This window comes from Haliaeetus leucocephalus, unplaced genomic scaffold (assembly GCF_000737465.1).
Source record: "Haliaeetus leucocephalus isolate CR32 unplaced genomic scaffold, Haliaeetus_leucocephalus-4.0 Scaffold262, whole genome shotgun sequence".
Classification (NCBI taxonomy): Eukaryota; Metazoa; Chordata; class Aves; order Accipitriformes; family Accipitridae; genus Haliaeetus; species Haliaeetus leucocephalus.
Window position 1 is genome coordinate 5,810,192 of NW_010972698.1, and position 13,738 is coordinate 5,823,929.

General features: G+C 37.5%; 1 protein-coding gene across 2 annotated transcripts in view; it reads right to left on the reverse strand.

The window, feature by feature from the left end:
• Window positions 1–4,381: 4,381 nt before the first annotated feature.
• The window catches only part of THOC2 (THO complex 2), a 55,982-nt gene continuing 46,625 nt past the window's right edge, over window positions 4,382–13,738 (reverse strand). The window contains exons 33-39 of one of the 2 annotated variants that reach the window (XM_010568974.1): window positions 13,363–13,398; window positions 8,886–9,023; window positions 8,470–8,539; window positions 8,236–8,393; window positions 7,508–7,584; window positions 7,361–7,408; window positions 4,382–5,239 (exon numbers count right to left, since the gene is read on the reverse strand). In XM_010568974.1, coding sequence (XP_010567276.1) covers window positions 7,381–7,408; window positions 7,508–7,584; window positions 8,236–8,393; window positions 8,470–8,539; window positions 8,886–9,023; window positions 13,363–13,398 — 507 coding nt within the window. In that variant the 3' untranslated portion in view covers window positions 4,382–5,239; window positions 7,361–7,380. Of the gene's footprint in view, window positions 5,240–7,360; window positions 7,409–7,507; window positions 7,585–8,235; window positions 8,394–8,469; window positions 8,540–8,885; window positions 9,024–13,362; window positions 13,480–13,738 lie in introns of both variants that reach the window. The other variant, XM_010568973.1, reaches the window with a different exon arrangement.

The following is a 13,738-nucleotide window of genomic DNA, read 5'->3' on the forward strand; positions in this document are numbered from 1 at the left end:
GCCCTGTCCGTTCTTCCCCACAACCTTCAAATTTAGTCGATGGGGTTGATGAGCATGCCAGTGGCTCTCATAGCTGTGCAACCCGGCCAGCTCTGGAAACAGAGTCCTCTTCTTCCCGTGCTTTCCCCACCCCTCCGGGGATCCATGACACCCCCCCCCCCCCCAATTCCCACTCCAGCTCTCTGGCCTTCCCCCCAGCCACGAGCTGTACTCCAGATCCAACTCCCATCGCCAAACAGCCCTAAACCCTCGCTGATGGCTCCACACATGCAGCCGAGTCCCAGCAGAGACCCACGCGGGGAAGAAGGACCAGCTTTCTTTTGGAAAGTTGTCTTGGGGGAGAAAACCCCCCCATAGCCGTGAACGTGGCAAGAGGCTGTTCCTGTGGCCCCTCTCAGGAAATCAGGATGTTGCAGGGCACATCTGAGTTATCCCAGCTACAGCACGTGCTTTCACAAACTTTAGTAATCCCCTCCTGCAGTTCGCTGCTGGCGTATCGCTGCGCTTGCCGCACCAGGGTCAGCGTAAGCATCCCGCATCCCTCCTCCTCCTCTCCCACCACTGCGAGCAGCACCCCGCTGCCACCACATCAGCGGGCATCGCTGGTAAGGGACGAACCCTCCTGTCAGGGTAAGTATGCCATTCCTCGAAGCTGAATTTTAAATGATTGTTTCAATTCCCATTTAAGTGTCTGGGCTGACAGAGAGTCTCCTGTTTAGGTTGGAAATTACAACCTAAATGCCCAGCCAGCTGCCATGCGCACAGTCAACCAGCCAAAGCCTCATCCCATTCGCACTCCAGTAAATCCCAAGGACTAGAGTGACTTTGATGGATGTATTTCATTTTAGACTGCCCTAATGAGTTAATTAAAAGCGCCTGAGTATTTAGCTTGGTTACTCTCCTTTTTAGTAATTCTTCCTCACCTCTAATTAGCTGGGTAACTCTTACCTGATTCCCTTCCCAATTTGTCTGTGTCTTTCTTGCACTGCAGGACAAGGGTTTGTAATCTTCCCCAATTCATTCAGAAACAGCCTCTAATTAATAAGGACAACGCTAATCAGAAGAGTTTTACTGATCAAGTCTATAAGCATTACAATTTCTTAATATTCAATACTTTCAAATACAGCTACCAAGATGACACCCTCTGTCCCAAATCCCAGATTACTGAAGACAAAATCTGACCTTCACAGAGCACCAGGGATGCTCAACTTTTGGTTTAAGTTCCCTTTCTCTGGATTATTTAAAAACAAACCAACCAAACCACACCAAAAAACCAAAACCCCACAATATTTACAAGACAAGTAAGCCTCTGTGTTTAATAGTACTAATACTTGATACAAAAAAGTTCGGTTTTTATCATTATAGTCAGCAAATATTCTATTAGTTATAGGTTTGCTTTTGTTAATGTTGAATCCATGCAAAAAATCTATTTCTAAACACTCTGGGAATAAACCAAATTAATTTACTTTATGGACAGTACCTGTAGGCCAAGATCATCTTCTGCAGTTAAAAATCTGTCAAGTTACAGCTCCTTACAAGGCAGTAACTTTAAGCAGGCACGTGCTCCATCTCCTTGCAGTCCTGTCACATACTTTAGTGTCAACAGTATCACGCACTGAGGCCTGGCAATAGTTCAGATGCCCATCACCTCTGAAAACACCCAGGCTCATCGCTTCAAGCACAGACAAGGGCACATTAAACATTTTTTTAAACAGAGAAACAAGATTCTCAAAGGAGAAAAAAAAAATCCTATGCTGCAGTTATTTAAAAGGTCTTTATGTTGTTGGCATAACATTTCCCCCATTGTTTGTCATGTATTTTGTGAACCATCAATTGTTTTAACCACCAGTTAAGACAACTAATTCACGATGAAGTTCTATTAGGCTTGATACCGTTAAACACGCTATCAGTTTAGCACAGGATGTACCTTACGCATTTTACTATTTTAAAATAGTCGTTATAGGCAAATTCTAACCAAACACTGATCGAGCTCCACAGAAACACTGACTCTCAAGCCAAACCACACTGCCTGCCTCAGCTTGATCTGCTGATGATGTACAGTCAGACTCCTGTTTGTCACCAAAGTTCCTCGACAAAGAAATGACCCTCAGAAACTCAAGCTCCTCATATACGATTTTTTTGGACAAGGGGAGAGCAGGACAGGAAAAAGCAATACAGGCGTGACACTCCATATACAGCAAAAGTGTTGTTTAAACACAGCATACAGCAATTAACTTACCATTTAAAATAAGATTTAAGTCTTCAGTGTCACCCTTATTTCCTTGTGCACTTGTATTTTGAAAGTGCACATAAACAGAATATTGAACATTTAAATCTATTAAGCATGTTTCTCAGAAAAATCATTAAAAATTAGTTTGCTCTGACAGAGTGGTATTTTATACACTTCCCCGTGAGCAAACCCCATTTCCCAAGCTTGTTCAATAAGGACCGATCTCCCCACGTAAACTTAAGTTGATTTGTATCAATTTCACTAATAAGCATCAATGAACCTCCTTCTGGGAAGACGGGGCCAACAGGAACTGTTTATGGGAATCATTGCTGCTACGCTACCACCGTAGTGCTTAGCAGATGTAAGCAGAATTAAGGCAACAGAGACCAGCACGGTACGCTGATGGTAGTAATACAAACCACAGCAGTCCAGCAGGCAGAATGACTTCTCTGCTTGTCAATCTGAAAGGGAAACCTTGAAAAACATGATCATCTTTTCCTGTTAGGGATCATAAAAAATGAGAACACGCTCCTTTATGTAATCTTTCCAGTATTATAGGGACTGGGATACATTACAGTCCTGGGAGAAGTTGTACCTACAAAAAATCTGTCTTTTTCATCAAGATCACCACTTCATGGCACTTAAATCTTTCAAGCTTAGATCCCACACCTTCTCCATGAAACTGGTCCTTAACTTGCATGACTTAATCTTTTAAAAAAGAATTATTCAAATTAAAGGGATTACGATCAGCTTTGTATTTGCTGCACCTTTTAAAAATAGAGGCAAACTTCACACTAGCCTTTGGGCAGCAGCTGGAACAGCTCTCACTGCTTCTGCTCACAATATTCTGAAGCTGCACAAGGACCACAGCCGTAAGGTTTTACAGTTCTGCTAATATTTCAGTCTTAATAATGTGAAACACCTCCCACTGGCATCAGATCCTCTCCTCCACACCCCAACACGGTTTTATTGCATCGATTTTGAAAAGTAGATCCTTACCAAAGGGATGAAGAACAGAATTTGGATTTAAAAAGGAGACAGAAATAAACCCAAAGGCTGAAGAGGAACTACTTGGTGCAGTCCGATACTACAATTCAACTGATTTGGTATGTAAATGCCACCAAAAGGGGAAGTTTTCTCTCCCCCTCCAGGTCACCACTTCTTCTCTCACACCTGCTGACTGCAGAAGCACAGAAGGACTTACGAGGGGTTTACAGAAAGCTATCCATCTCACAGGGCTCCAGGCAAACAAAGGAGCAAACACACTCGAAGTTGCAATCAGTCCTGCAGTCCCTGGAGTGAGAATTGGCTGTAGAGAACAAGCACGAGAGATGTACCATCTCCAAAACTTCACAAGAATCTAGCTGTTAACAGCAGGTCCTGCTTTTTGGTGAACACACATTCGTTGGGTATTTAAACTGCTGTACCCAGGCCAAGAAAGCTCAGCTTCCAGTGATACCTTTTTAATCACTAAAGAGTGAACAAAGTCTCTAGACAAGACATTGGGACCTCCCCTTCTCCAAAGGCAGCAAACAGGTATTCTTTCACAACTCACATTTTCTAGTTTAAACAAACTACCGATCACTTTCACAGAAGGAAATCCACACCTTTGGGGCAGGGGCAAAAATGAGTCGTGAATGTGACCAAAAGACTTCCAGACCTGAAGATTTCTTACCCAGGTGAACATCTGAGATGGCGGCTTCATCGACATGACCTACCATGCTATGTCAGAAGCCAGGCAGAGTCCCTTTTTTGTCAGGCATTAAGCTGAACTGGTCAAACTAAACTAAGACATTTTTTAAGACACTCTGTAAGTCAGTCTAATTTAAATGAATTAGGAAATGGGGGAAAAAAAAAAGTGCCAGAGATTTTAATGAGCTTTGGATGAGGCACAAATGCCTCAAGGGAAAGATGTAAACTTGACTGAATGCAGGAAGGCAAACCCCGAGCTTCTCGAAACCACTGGAGAAGCGTAACACATCTGTCACTTTACAATAGGCATTGCACTGCAGAAAGAACCCTTTGCATCTGATCAGCAAGCAGATACAGAGGGCTCATAAGCAAAGACAGAAAACACCCTCCCACAATTCCAACTAGTATCAAATTTTCAGAACAATACATAAAGCAATAAAGTGACCACACACAGAATGATTTACGACCCATTGAGAAAACTATTGTTTATTTAGAAAAAAGGTTACACTGGTAGAATTCAGCAGATAAAAAAATTTTTTTTTTTTTTAAAAATGTCATTGTGAAACTTTTCAGATTAAAGTTCAGCAATACAAAGCTCCTGTAGCTGTAATTGAAACTTCATTTATTTCAGTTTTGAAGAGAGCATTTCCAATCAATCTAAAAACAACATGACAAACAAAAGGCGTGGCAAGGGACAACTGAGCACAGGTTTAGGTTGGGATGGAAGGGACAGGGTTCATTCTTTTGTTTCTTTAAACAAGTCAACGTTGTACACAATATACAAATAATCCCTAAGCCTTGCATGAAAACAGTGCTCCCACTTGACTTTTTTTTTTAGTCACGGATATTAAAAACAGGCCAAGTAATAAATAAAAACTGAGTTTAAATGAGGTAAATCCAAAAAGGTTCAATAACTGTTTATTCATGTTTTTCAAACATCTAAAAGAATGCATTTCAGATTGAAAGAATTACTAAACTCAGGCAGTATTTTCGACAACCTAAAGTGGAACTCTGTACACATGAAACCTCATTTGCACTATGGCAACTGTTTGTTTGCAGCACATTGTGCTAAAATATGGAATAGGTAACACTTTCAGCCAGGTACTGAAAATAAATGTGTAAGAAACTAAGCAACAAGTTAAAATACAGTAATGTACAACTCAACAATTAAATCCTCAGCATGGGGAAATAAAGCAGAGAACTGAATAATTTAAGGAGATGCAGATGGGTCCTCTTCATTCACAAATTTCTGTGCAATCTATACTCTGGAAAATACATTTCTGGTCACAGCTGGATATCTTCCCATTTCAATCTCACCTACAACAAAGGCATACATAATTGGAATTAGATGTTGTTCAAATGAACACTGATCTCACAACTTAGCATTTTATTCCATTCACAATTCAAAGAATGAGGGGGAAAATAAAACGATTTTCATCAGTCATTCCCTCACTCTAGCTTAATCCACAGAACTATATTAATGTGAGCACAGCATTGTAAGTAGTGAAACACTAATTTAAAGATACAAATAAGAAACAAGTAGTCACTTGTGAAGGTAAAAACTCTTTTAGAAGTACAACTCGCCTCATTTAGAGACAGTAACATTTTGAGGAAGAAATAAATGCAGTCAATCAGATGTTGGACATTAGGAAGAATGTTATAAAAGACTTAAACCGGAACACAGGATTACATTCCACAACCATGTTGCTATGAAAAGCACTTTTTCATACTTCACTATGCAAATGATGGGGTGTTGTCAGTATTCCAGGCCGGATGCTTCAGTTTAGCCCATTACACAGCCGGATGTGACTTTTACTGTGCAACTGACATTTACCTAAGCACTTGTTGCTTAAATCACAATGTAATCATAAAAACAGTTGTGCTTTTTTAATTGATGACAATCCTCACTTTATATTGAATTGCTGGTCAAGATAAAACTTCACACTTCATTATTAAAGAATCTGCAAGTCCTGAGTAGTGAATTTCATCTACCAAGATGCCTTTTTTTTTTTTTCCTCTCAAACAGAACATTTAAAGAAATGGGGAAAAAAACCCTGGGATGCATCCTCAGCGATCAGACAGTAATGGCTATGAAGGACAAAGAGTTAAAAAAATTCCATGATATTCCTTCCAAAGAGTGCTCATAATTTTCAGTTTGGAAGCTATTCACAGAAGCATCTTTTATTATTTCCAGAAGATAAAACAAACAAACAAAAAAGTTCTAAGAAGCAATAACCTGAACTCCTACCCTTTTTTTCCCCACCAACACTCTCCAAAGAACACATGGTATCAGCATGAGCTTTGTTACCCAAAACCCCTCCACACATTTGCCCTCAGCTTCAGTGGCTGAACAAGCAATGTCACCAAATGAAATTCGAGATCCTTTTTCCAATAATCCCCCCTATGCTCTGTGAGGGCACAGTCCACACGTGGAGATTTTTTTCAGGAGACACTTATAGATGACGAAGATTTCAGAATTCAAATTCTGGGTTTTGCTTGTTTTGTTGGACCCTCATCGAAACACTCCTCTGTAAGTGTTATACAAGCCATCCTATAATCCTTAGGCCTCTCGGAAAAGAATTACCAACAGCAAAGCATCTACACCTTTCAGATTTGGTCTCCGTTGGTTTAGTTAGACAGAGACAAACAGAAGAACTTGGGACTATGTCATGGTCTTTCTCTGACACCTAAAGTAGGAACAGCCACTACAAGGAACAAAGTTAAATTCAGAGTCTCCAGCCAATAAATCTCTCCAGAAAGTTTTGCCATATAATATCATCTTAAGTATTCCCAAACACGATACCCATATAATTGAATTTCCAAAAAAATTACATTGGAAGGGACCTCTGAAAACTATGCAGTCCAACACCCTTGCACCAAAAGCAGAATTAACTAAGAGCAGGTTGCTCAGGATTGTGGCCTGCCAAGGTAAGTTTTGAACACCCTAAGGATGGCAGCTCTGCCACCTCTCTAGGCAAACTTTTACAGTTTTTGACCACTCACAGTAAAAAGATTCCCCCCTGGCTCAAATCTTTAAATGGAATTCACAACAAATCATGTTTGTGAAAGGTAGCATCACTTTCTAGACCAGCCAAGACAGTCATGAAAACAAGACAAATTTTCAGCCTCATCAATTCTTCTTCAAAATCTGAAACAAAGGACTTGTGCATTTAAAAACGTTGTCTTCCCCCTCTCTGTAACAGTATCAGTTTGATAGTGGGATAGAACTAAAAAAAAAAAAAAAAAACCCCAAACCAAAAAAACCATACAAATAAAAAGACAACCACTCCCAAAAAATCCCCTCAAAACAACCAAAAACCCACCCTACGTAATTTCAGCCCTTTCATACTCAGGCTGTTTTGTTTGTATATCCTTTACCAGTCAGAAGCCGCCACAGGAGGTATTGAGCCAAATGGAGTAAATCATAAAAATTTTTACCTTGACTGGAACAATCTTCATTATCTGTGCTTGTCTGAAGATTTATGAGTAGATTCAACGTTAAGGAAAAAATATATTTTACTACATATAATAAAAAGGAAGCTCGCTTTCTGTATTTTTCTGAAATGTTAATGTGTAAAAGGATATTGTTTCTTTTCTTCTTTCCCTCCAGTACTGTCTCGTTTTTCTTTCTTTTCTGGTTTTTCTTTATCATGTCTTGATTCCTTTAAAAATACACATACAGGAAATAATTTATTATAGTATACATTGTACAGTCTGATTAGAAGGATTATACATATTTAAAGTTATAACTGGCTACAGCTAAGAAAAAAATCATCAGTCAGAATGACAGTAATTAGCTTCTATTATTTCTGAGGTTATTCTAACTTTGTCTTACAGTTCTATGATAACCACTAAAGAATTACAACTGGGAACTATTGTTTGATGTTTTACAACTATGACTACAACATACTTACCTGTTTTCACCAAAAAAAAAAAGCTGTGATGACACATGCACTTGAAAATCTGAATACAAGCAGACTAGTTTATATGTAAATCAATGCTGCTTTCACATACTTTTTCACCAAACCAGTCTGCAAATATTCTAGATTATTCAAAACCTAAAGTATAAGTTCTGAGTTTTCCTGGCTACTGCCAAAATGAACTATTCCTCCAATTTATCCTGCCAGGAGTGCCTCCTGAAATATTTAGAGCCACATGATACCAGAATTTCCAGAATAATTTTCCTACACATTCACAGTGTATCTTTTTAACTTAGGCCATGAAGCAGCAATAAAATTTATGAAAAAAGAATTGGCTTGTTCTGTCAATAACAACAAAAATCAAATCAACAAAGTGCGAATAGCTAATTTTACCTTTTTGCTGCCAGAAGAGCTCTTCTCCATCTTTTCTGCTTTAATTGAATCACCTTTCTCTTTTCCTGAAGATTTTGATTTGTTCTTCTCCTTCTCCTTTTCATTCAAGCGAGGGGAATCAGAAGGACTTTCGCTTTTACTATGTTTTGAAGAACCAGCTAAAAACACAACAGAAAGTTGTAATTCACAACAAATAAAAGCCTAACACAGACACACACAAAATAAAATACGTACTTGTCCCATTTTCCTCTTTGCGTCGTTTAGTTGAATCCTGTGGTACTTCTCGGTCACTGTTTGAATGATCCTGGCACCAAATATAATTATGCAGATGTTAGCAGATTAAAACATACTCCTGAAGTAGCACCTGCTTATAATGTTATTTTGGAAAACTAATTTTTGAATACTTAAAATGCAACTGGGTTATTACATCTTGTGTAAAGTTTCCTGAAATCAGTTTCGAAGAGAAATTCTGAATACATTACTGTAAACTGACCTTTGAAAAAGTAACAGAGCAAAAGAAAAACAACCCTGATAGGGACCACATCTGCTTGAATAGGCCGTACAACCAGTTAATACTGCAAGGACTTTGAACAGAAAGCTTTCCAAGTATATACCAACTTTCTAAACTAGTTCATAAAAATTTCACCAACCCTTTTTCGATCTTTCCTGTCCTTTTCATCTTTCTTCTCTCTCTCTCTGGATCTTTCCCTTGACTTGTCCAAATCTTTCTTGTCCACTTCTCTCTCCTTACTCTTGGACAGTGTTGGAGTAGTGTGGTTAATGTAGTGCTGTTAAATTAAGGCAATATCACCAAATATTAATATGTATTTCTAGATGTGTAAATAAAAAGTCTTACTCTAATATAACAGATCTAGCTCAAAGAGCAAAATTAAACATTAGTACTTTACTAGCAAAAAAAAAGTGATTGAAGACACTTTCAAACTTGTCATCTGTAATTTAACTTATAGCTTGGTTTTCTCAACTCCAGAAATGCAGGAACACTTTCTCTTAACTTAAACACTTACATTAAATACACACAGCCTTGTTCACCAGTATTGTTTGATACATTAAAACAAATCAGATGTCAGTACTATTGACGCAGGATATACAGTACTATTGAAACAGGATAAGCGGATTCCTGGAGTGACTTAACACTTGCAATCTTGCCTGGAACAAGTGAATGGAATCAGCTGCTTAAAGAGGTTCTAGTTAATTTTTGGAGAATAATCTTAATCCACGAAGTATTTAAGCCAATACTTTGAATAATGTGTTTTTTCATCTAAAGTAATACAAAACTCCACCTTAAGCCTAAACTTCAAATGATAAAAGCAGCTGAACATAGAGAAGAGTTATTTTTACTCTGTAATGTGTTCTAGATTGTTATTCCACTCTCTCTTCTAACCCATTTTGATAAACTCTGTAAAACGTACTAGTTTCACAAAGCTGAATATTTTTAATATAAACTGGGGTCCCAGGGGAGGAGAACAGAAAATCAGTCACAGTAATGTCAAGTGTAATACTTGACAAAGTTTAAATGCTAGTGTGTGTGTACACGCGTGTGTGTACACATATAAGGTAGGTAGCACATGTATTATATAAATACCAATGCATCACAGCAAGTAATTCTGCCTTTAAAAATACAATTATATAGTTAGATCCAAAAAATATTTTTCATAAAATACCAATAAGAGCACATTTTAAATTAAAAACACCTTTCCTTGGTATTTTATATATTTAAGTTACAGCAACACACAGATTTAAATTAGTATATTTCAATCTTTCCCAGTTCCATAAGCTATCCATTTTATTTGGGAAAAAAATTAATATCTTTTAATTAAAATGTTCTCTGTATTTCTTTTTAGAGAGCCATCTTACTTAAAAGGACACCAAAGAAGGAGGTAAGTGGAAGATTAGTTTAGAACAATCTAGAAATCACTTGAACCAAATCAAGCATTGTTTCAAATAATTTTATTCTTTTAATTAAATTAATCCTGTCTTTTTCCAGTTCTGGGAAATGTTTAACCTACCAAAACTTGATGTTACTGGGCCTATGTTAAAAGTCACACTGACAACAGTAGGTCTCTTTTCCTTTTATTACTTAACTGGAATTTTTTTATCCTTCTACGCCAGAGACTGAACCTTCAATACTCCTTTCACTAGATAATTTTCTTTCTGCTCTTTCTTGTTCCATTTCATACACTGCCATTGCACAAGTAAATTTACCCTTGCTCCCTTTTTTGATGCCAACATTTAATACTGACTTGCAAATACATTTTTACTACGCAGCCCCATTCAGTTGTCTCCCAGAGATGATTTCCATGTGAGAAAGCAAACACGTAGCTTTGCTTTCTCCTATTCCATTTCTTAAGTTCGCATGGCTGTTCACGACAGATTCCACTGCTCTTCCACCATCCCAATGCAGAGTTTTGGAAAACTGCATCCCTTCTACCCCCCTTTACAAGAAAGGCTGGATTTAGCTCATCGGGCTTTATCAACTTGCTTCTAGAAATGCTGCTAACTGAAACCACATCAAATTTGGGGGTTTATGTTTTATGTTGTGTAACTTGGGCAAAGGCCAAAGCAAGAATGAACACAAACCTAACTCAAATCTGGCACCATTTATTTTATAACCTGCAATGTAAACCAACGTTTCAATGGTCTGGACCCAGAAACTGGGTAAAGTCAGGCATAAAGAAAGCCTGTAAGTGTACAACAGCACTAGACTTCTACTGACTTTCAGTGGAAGATGAACTCATAAATCTTACAGGCTTCTGAATATCCCATCCTTTCCCCAAACAAGTACATGGCAGTGAAGAAGAGCATTTAACTTGTCTTACACCATGTATAGGGAACACTGTCAAGAAGTGCCTTAAGTCTGTTAGAATGGCACTGAAGAATGAAAATTAGTTCATTAAGTGAGAAAGAATAGAAAACAGCATTTAGAAGAGGAACGAAAGGGTTGGACACCGCCCATCCCCTGAGCACTTAAACAAATCCATGAAAAAGTCACACAACTCAATATACTTCCAGCTAAGTCTATACAAACACATTATAGTTAATTCTAAAATTTAACTTCTCAAATTGACTATAAAAATAAAGCCATTTGTTAATCATTTAATTGCAAATAGCTTTGCTTGATTACCACATCATCATGTTAATAAGTAAAAGAAACAGTTTTAAATAAAAATTTAGCTTAACTAATGAAAACTTGAGTGAAGTTTCAATTAACCAGTTTAACCTCAACTAATACAGTAAGGGAGGGAAAAGTGAGATTATACAGACTACCATATACCACACTTCAGATAGATGTGAGCTCAAGACAAATATTATAGTCTTATTTCAAAAAACTTAAACATACAAGATACCATGACAATGATTTATAGATAATTTTTTGAAAGTATATGGATCCAATCTATAGGCACTAATTTCATCAACTGTAAGAATCAAAGGATGCTTCCTATACACACTTTCCCTATAAGCAGGTATGGTTGGTACTGGAAAGATTCAATTAAAAAACCCCATCAGCAAGTGTCCATTATAAAGTCAGAGCTATTTTGAATTAAAACATACAAAGTGTTCTGAACACTTTGTTTATACAAAGAGAGCTACAAGTAAAACAACAGTGTAAGTATAGAATAGGAAGTGATAATCCATTATGCACTTTTAAATTAAGTGAATATAAGTAATCCTAGATAAACCTGTTAAGTTATCCAGAAAGTTCAAATGGTCAGCATTTTCCAAGTGATAAACATTTGTGCTATTTAGTTACACATTAATACTGACTGCATAATCAAAAATCTTAATAGCAACTTTAAAAGATCCATTTCCTATTAGCCACATACCCTAATATATTAGCACATTTACAGTATTTGCGACTGTTTCTATGCAAGTGGTTGAGTTTAAAAAAAGCAATAGAATAGCTGCAGAATCTGTCTAAAATACAATATTCCAAAATGTCATTCAACTCATATCCCACTCTACTCAGCGCTTGTCAGGCCACACCTGGAATGCTGTGTTCAGTTTTGGTCCCCACTATACAAAAAAAGATGGGGCCAGGCTGAAGAGGGTCCAGAAAAGTGTCACAAAGATGATCAAAGGACTGGGAAACCTGCTGTATGAGGAAAGGCTGAGAGAACTGGGTTTGTTCAGCCTTAGGAAAAGAAGACTGAGGGAAGAACTTATCACCACTTTCCAGTATTTTAAGGGGGGCTACAAAGAATATGTAAAAAGGGGATCTCCAAGGGATGACATGGAAAAGACAAGGGGTAATGGGTACAAGTTACTCCTGGAGAGATTCCAATTGGACACCAGAGGACAATTTTTCACAATGAGAACAACCAGCCATTAGAATCATCTCTCCAGGAAGTGGTGGATTCCCCAACATTGGACACTTTTAAGATTAGATTCAGCTGGATAGGGTGCTGGGCCATCTTGTCTAGACCGTGCTTTTGCCAAGAAAGGTTGGACCAGGTGATCCCTGAGGTCCCTTCTAACCTGGTATTCTATGAACTCTTGAAAGCATTCTTTAACATACATTCTCCTGAGATACTGAATCTCAATTGCATTTGCAGGAAGCAAAAGCACAAAGATGATCATTTAGGAGGTTGTCTGTGATGCTCAGAAATAATAGCACTAAAACATCAGTACAACAGCAGTAAGAAGAAAGAGTACAGATACTCCAGAGATAACATCTCAAATATTTTTGGTTTTATATAACTTTTAAATGTTTTTTAATTGGTATCAAAAAAAGAACTAACTCTTCTAAGAACTATTTTAACTATTCTATTACCTCTTCAGCCAAGTAAATTGCTTTATCATAAGGACATTTCTACAAATTTACAAGTTTCAGAGAGGACCAGAAAAGATCTGGCCCATTAAATCTCTTAAAAATATTGACAGAATGGTAAATTTCAGGGGATTTTCATTATGTTGCTTCCACATAACTAACCCTCTCTCCCATACAGAGGTGCTATATAGCAGACTGAAAAAATCCCTCCGTTACTACACTAGCATTTACAGGAATGGAATTTGAATTTTTCTGATGGGTTTTGCCACAAAACCAAAAGTTAAATTCTCTCTGCAACAAAACATGAAAGTAAACTTTGGTGGTGTCTAAAAGATTCAAACCTTTGCTGAAGATTCCTTGAGTTCGTTGAGGTTGTCCTGTAGAAAATGAATGGAGATGACACGTAAGCTGGAATAGTTTTCAGAAACCAGAGGAACTTTGGGAAGCATGGCCGTACCCTTGAAACAAAAAACAGCTACTCCTTCTGGAATAAATCTTATGTTAATACTGGACACTGAATAAAGCTAGGAACTGAAATATTTTTTAAAAAGAAAGAAGGAGAGGAAAAAAAAAAAGAGACAGTCATATCTATTCTCTAGACCCAACTATTAAGTAAACTACAAAATGTGTTTATATCTAATTCTTCATAAAACACTGAAAAAACACTCTCCCGCCAAGACAAAATATAAAGAAAAAATAGTCTTAACTCTAAATACA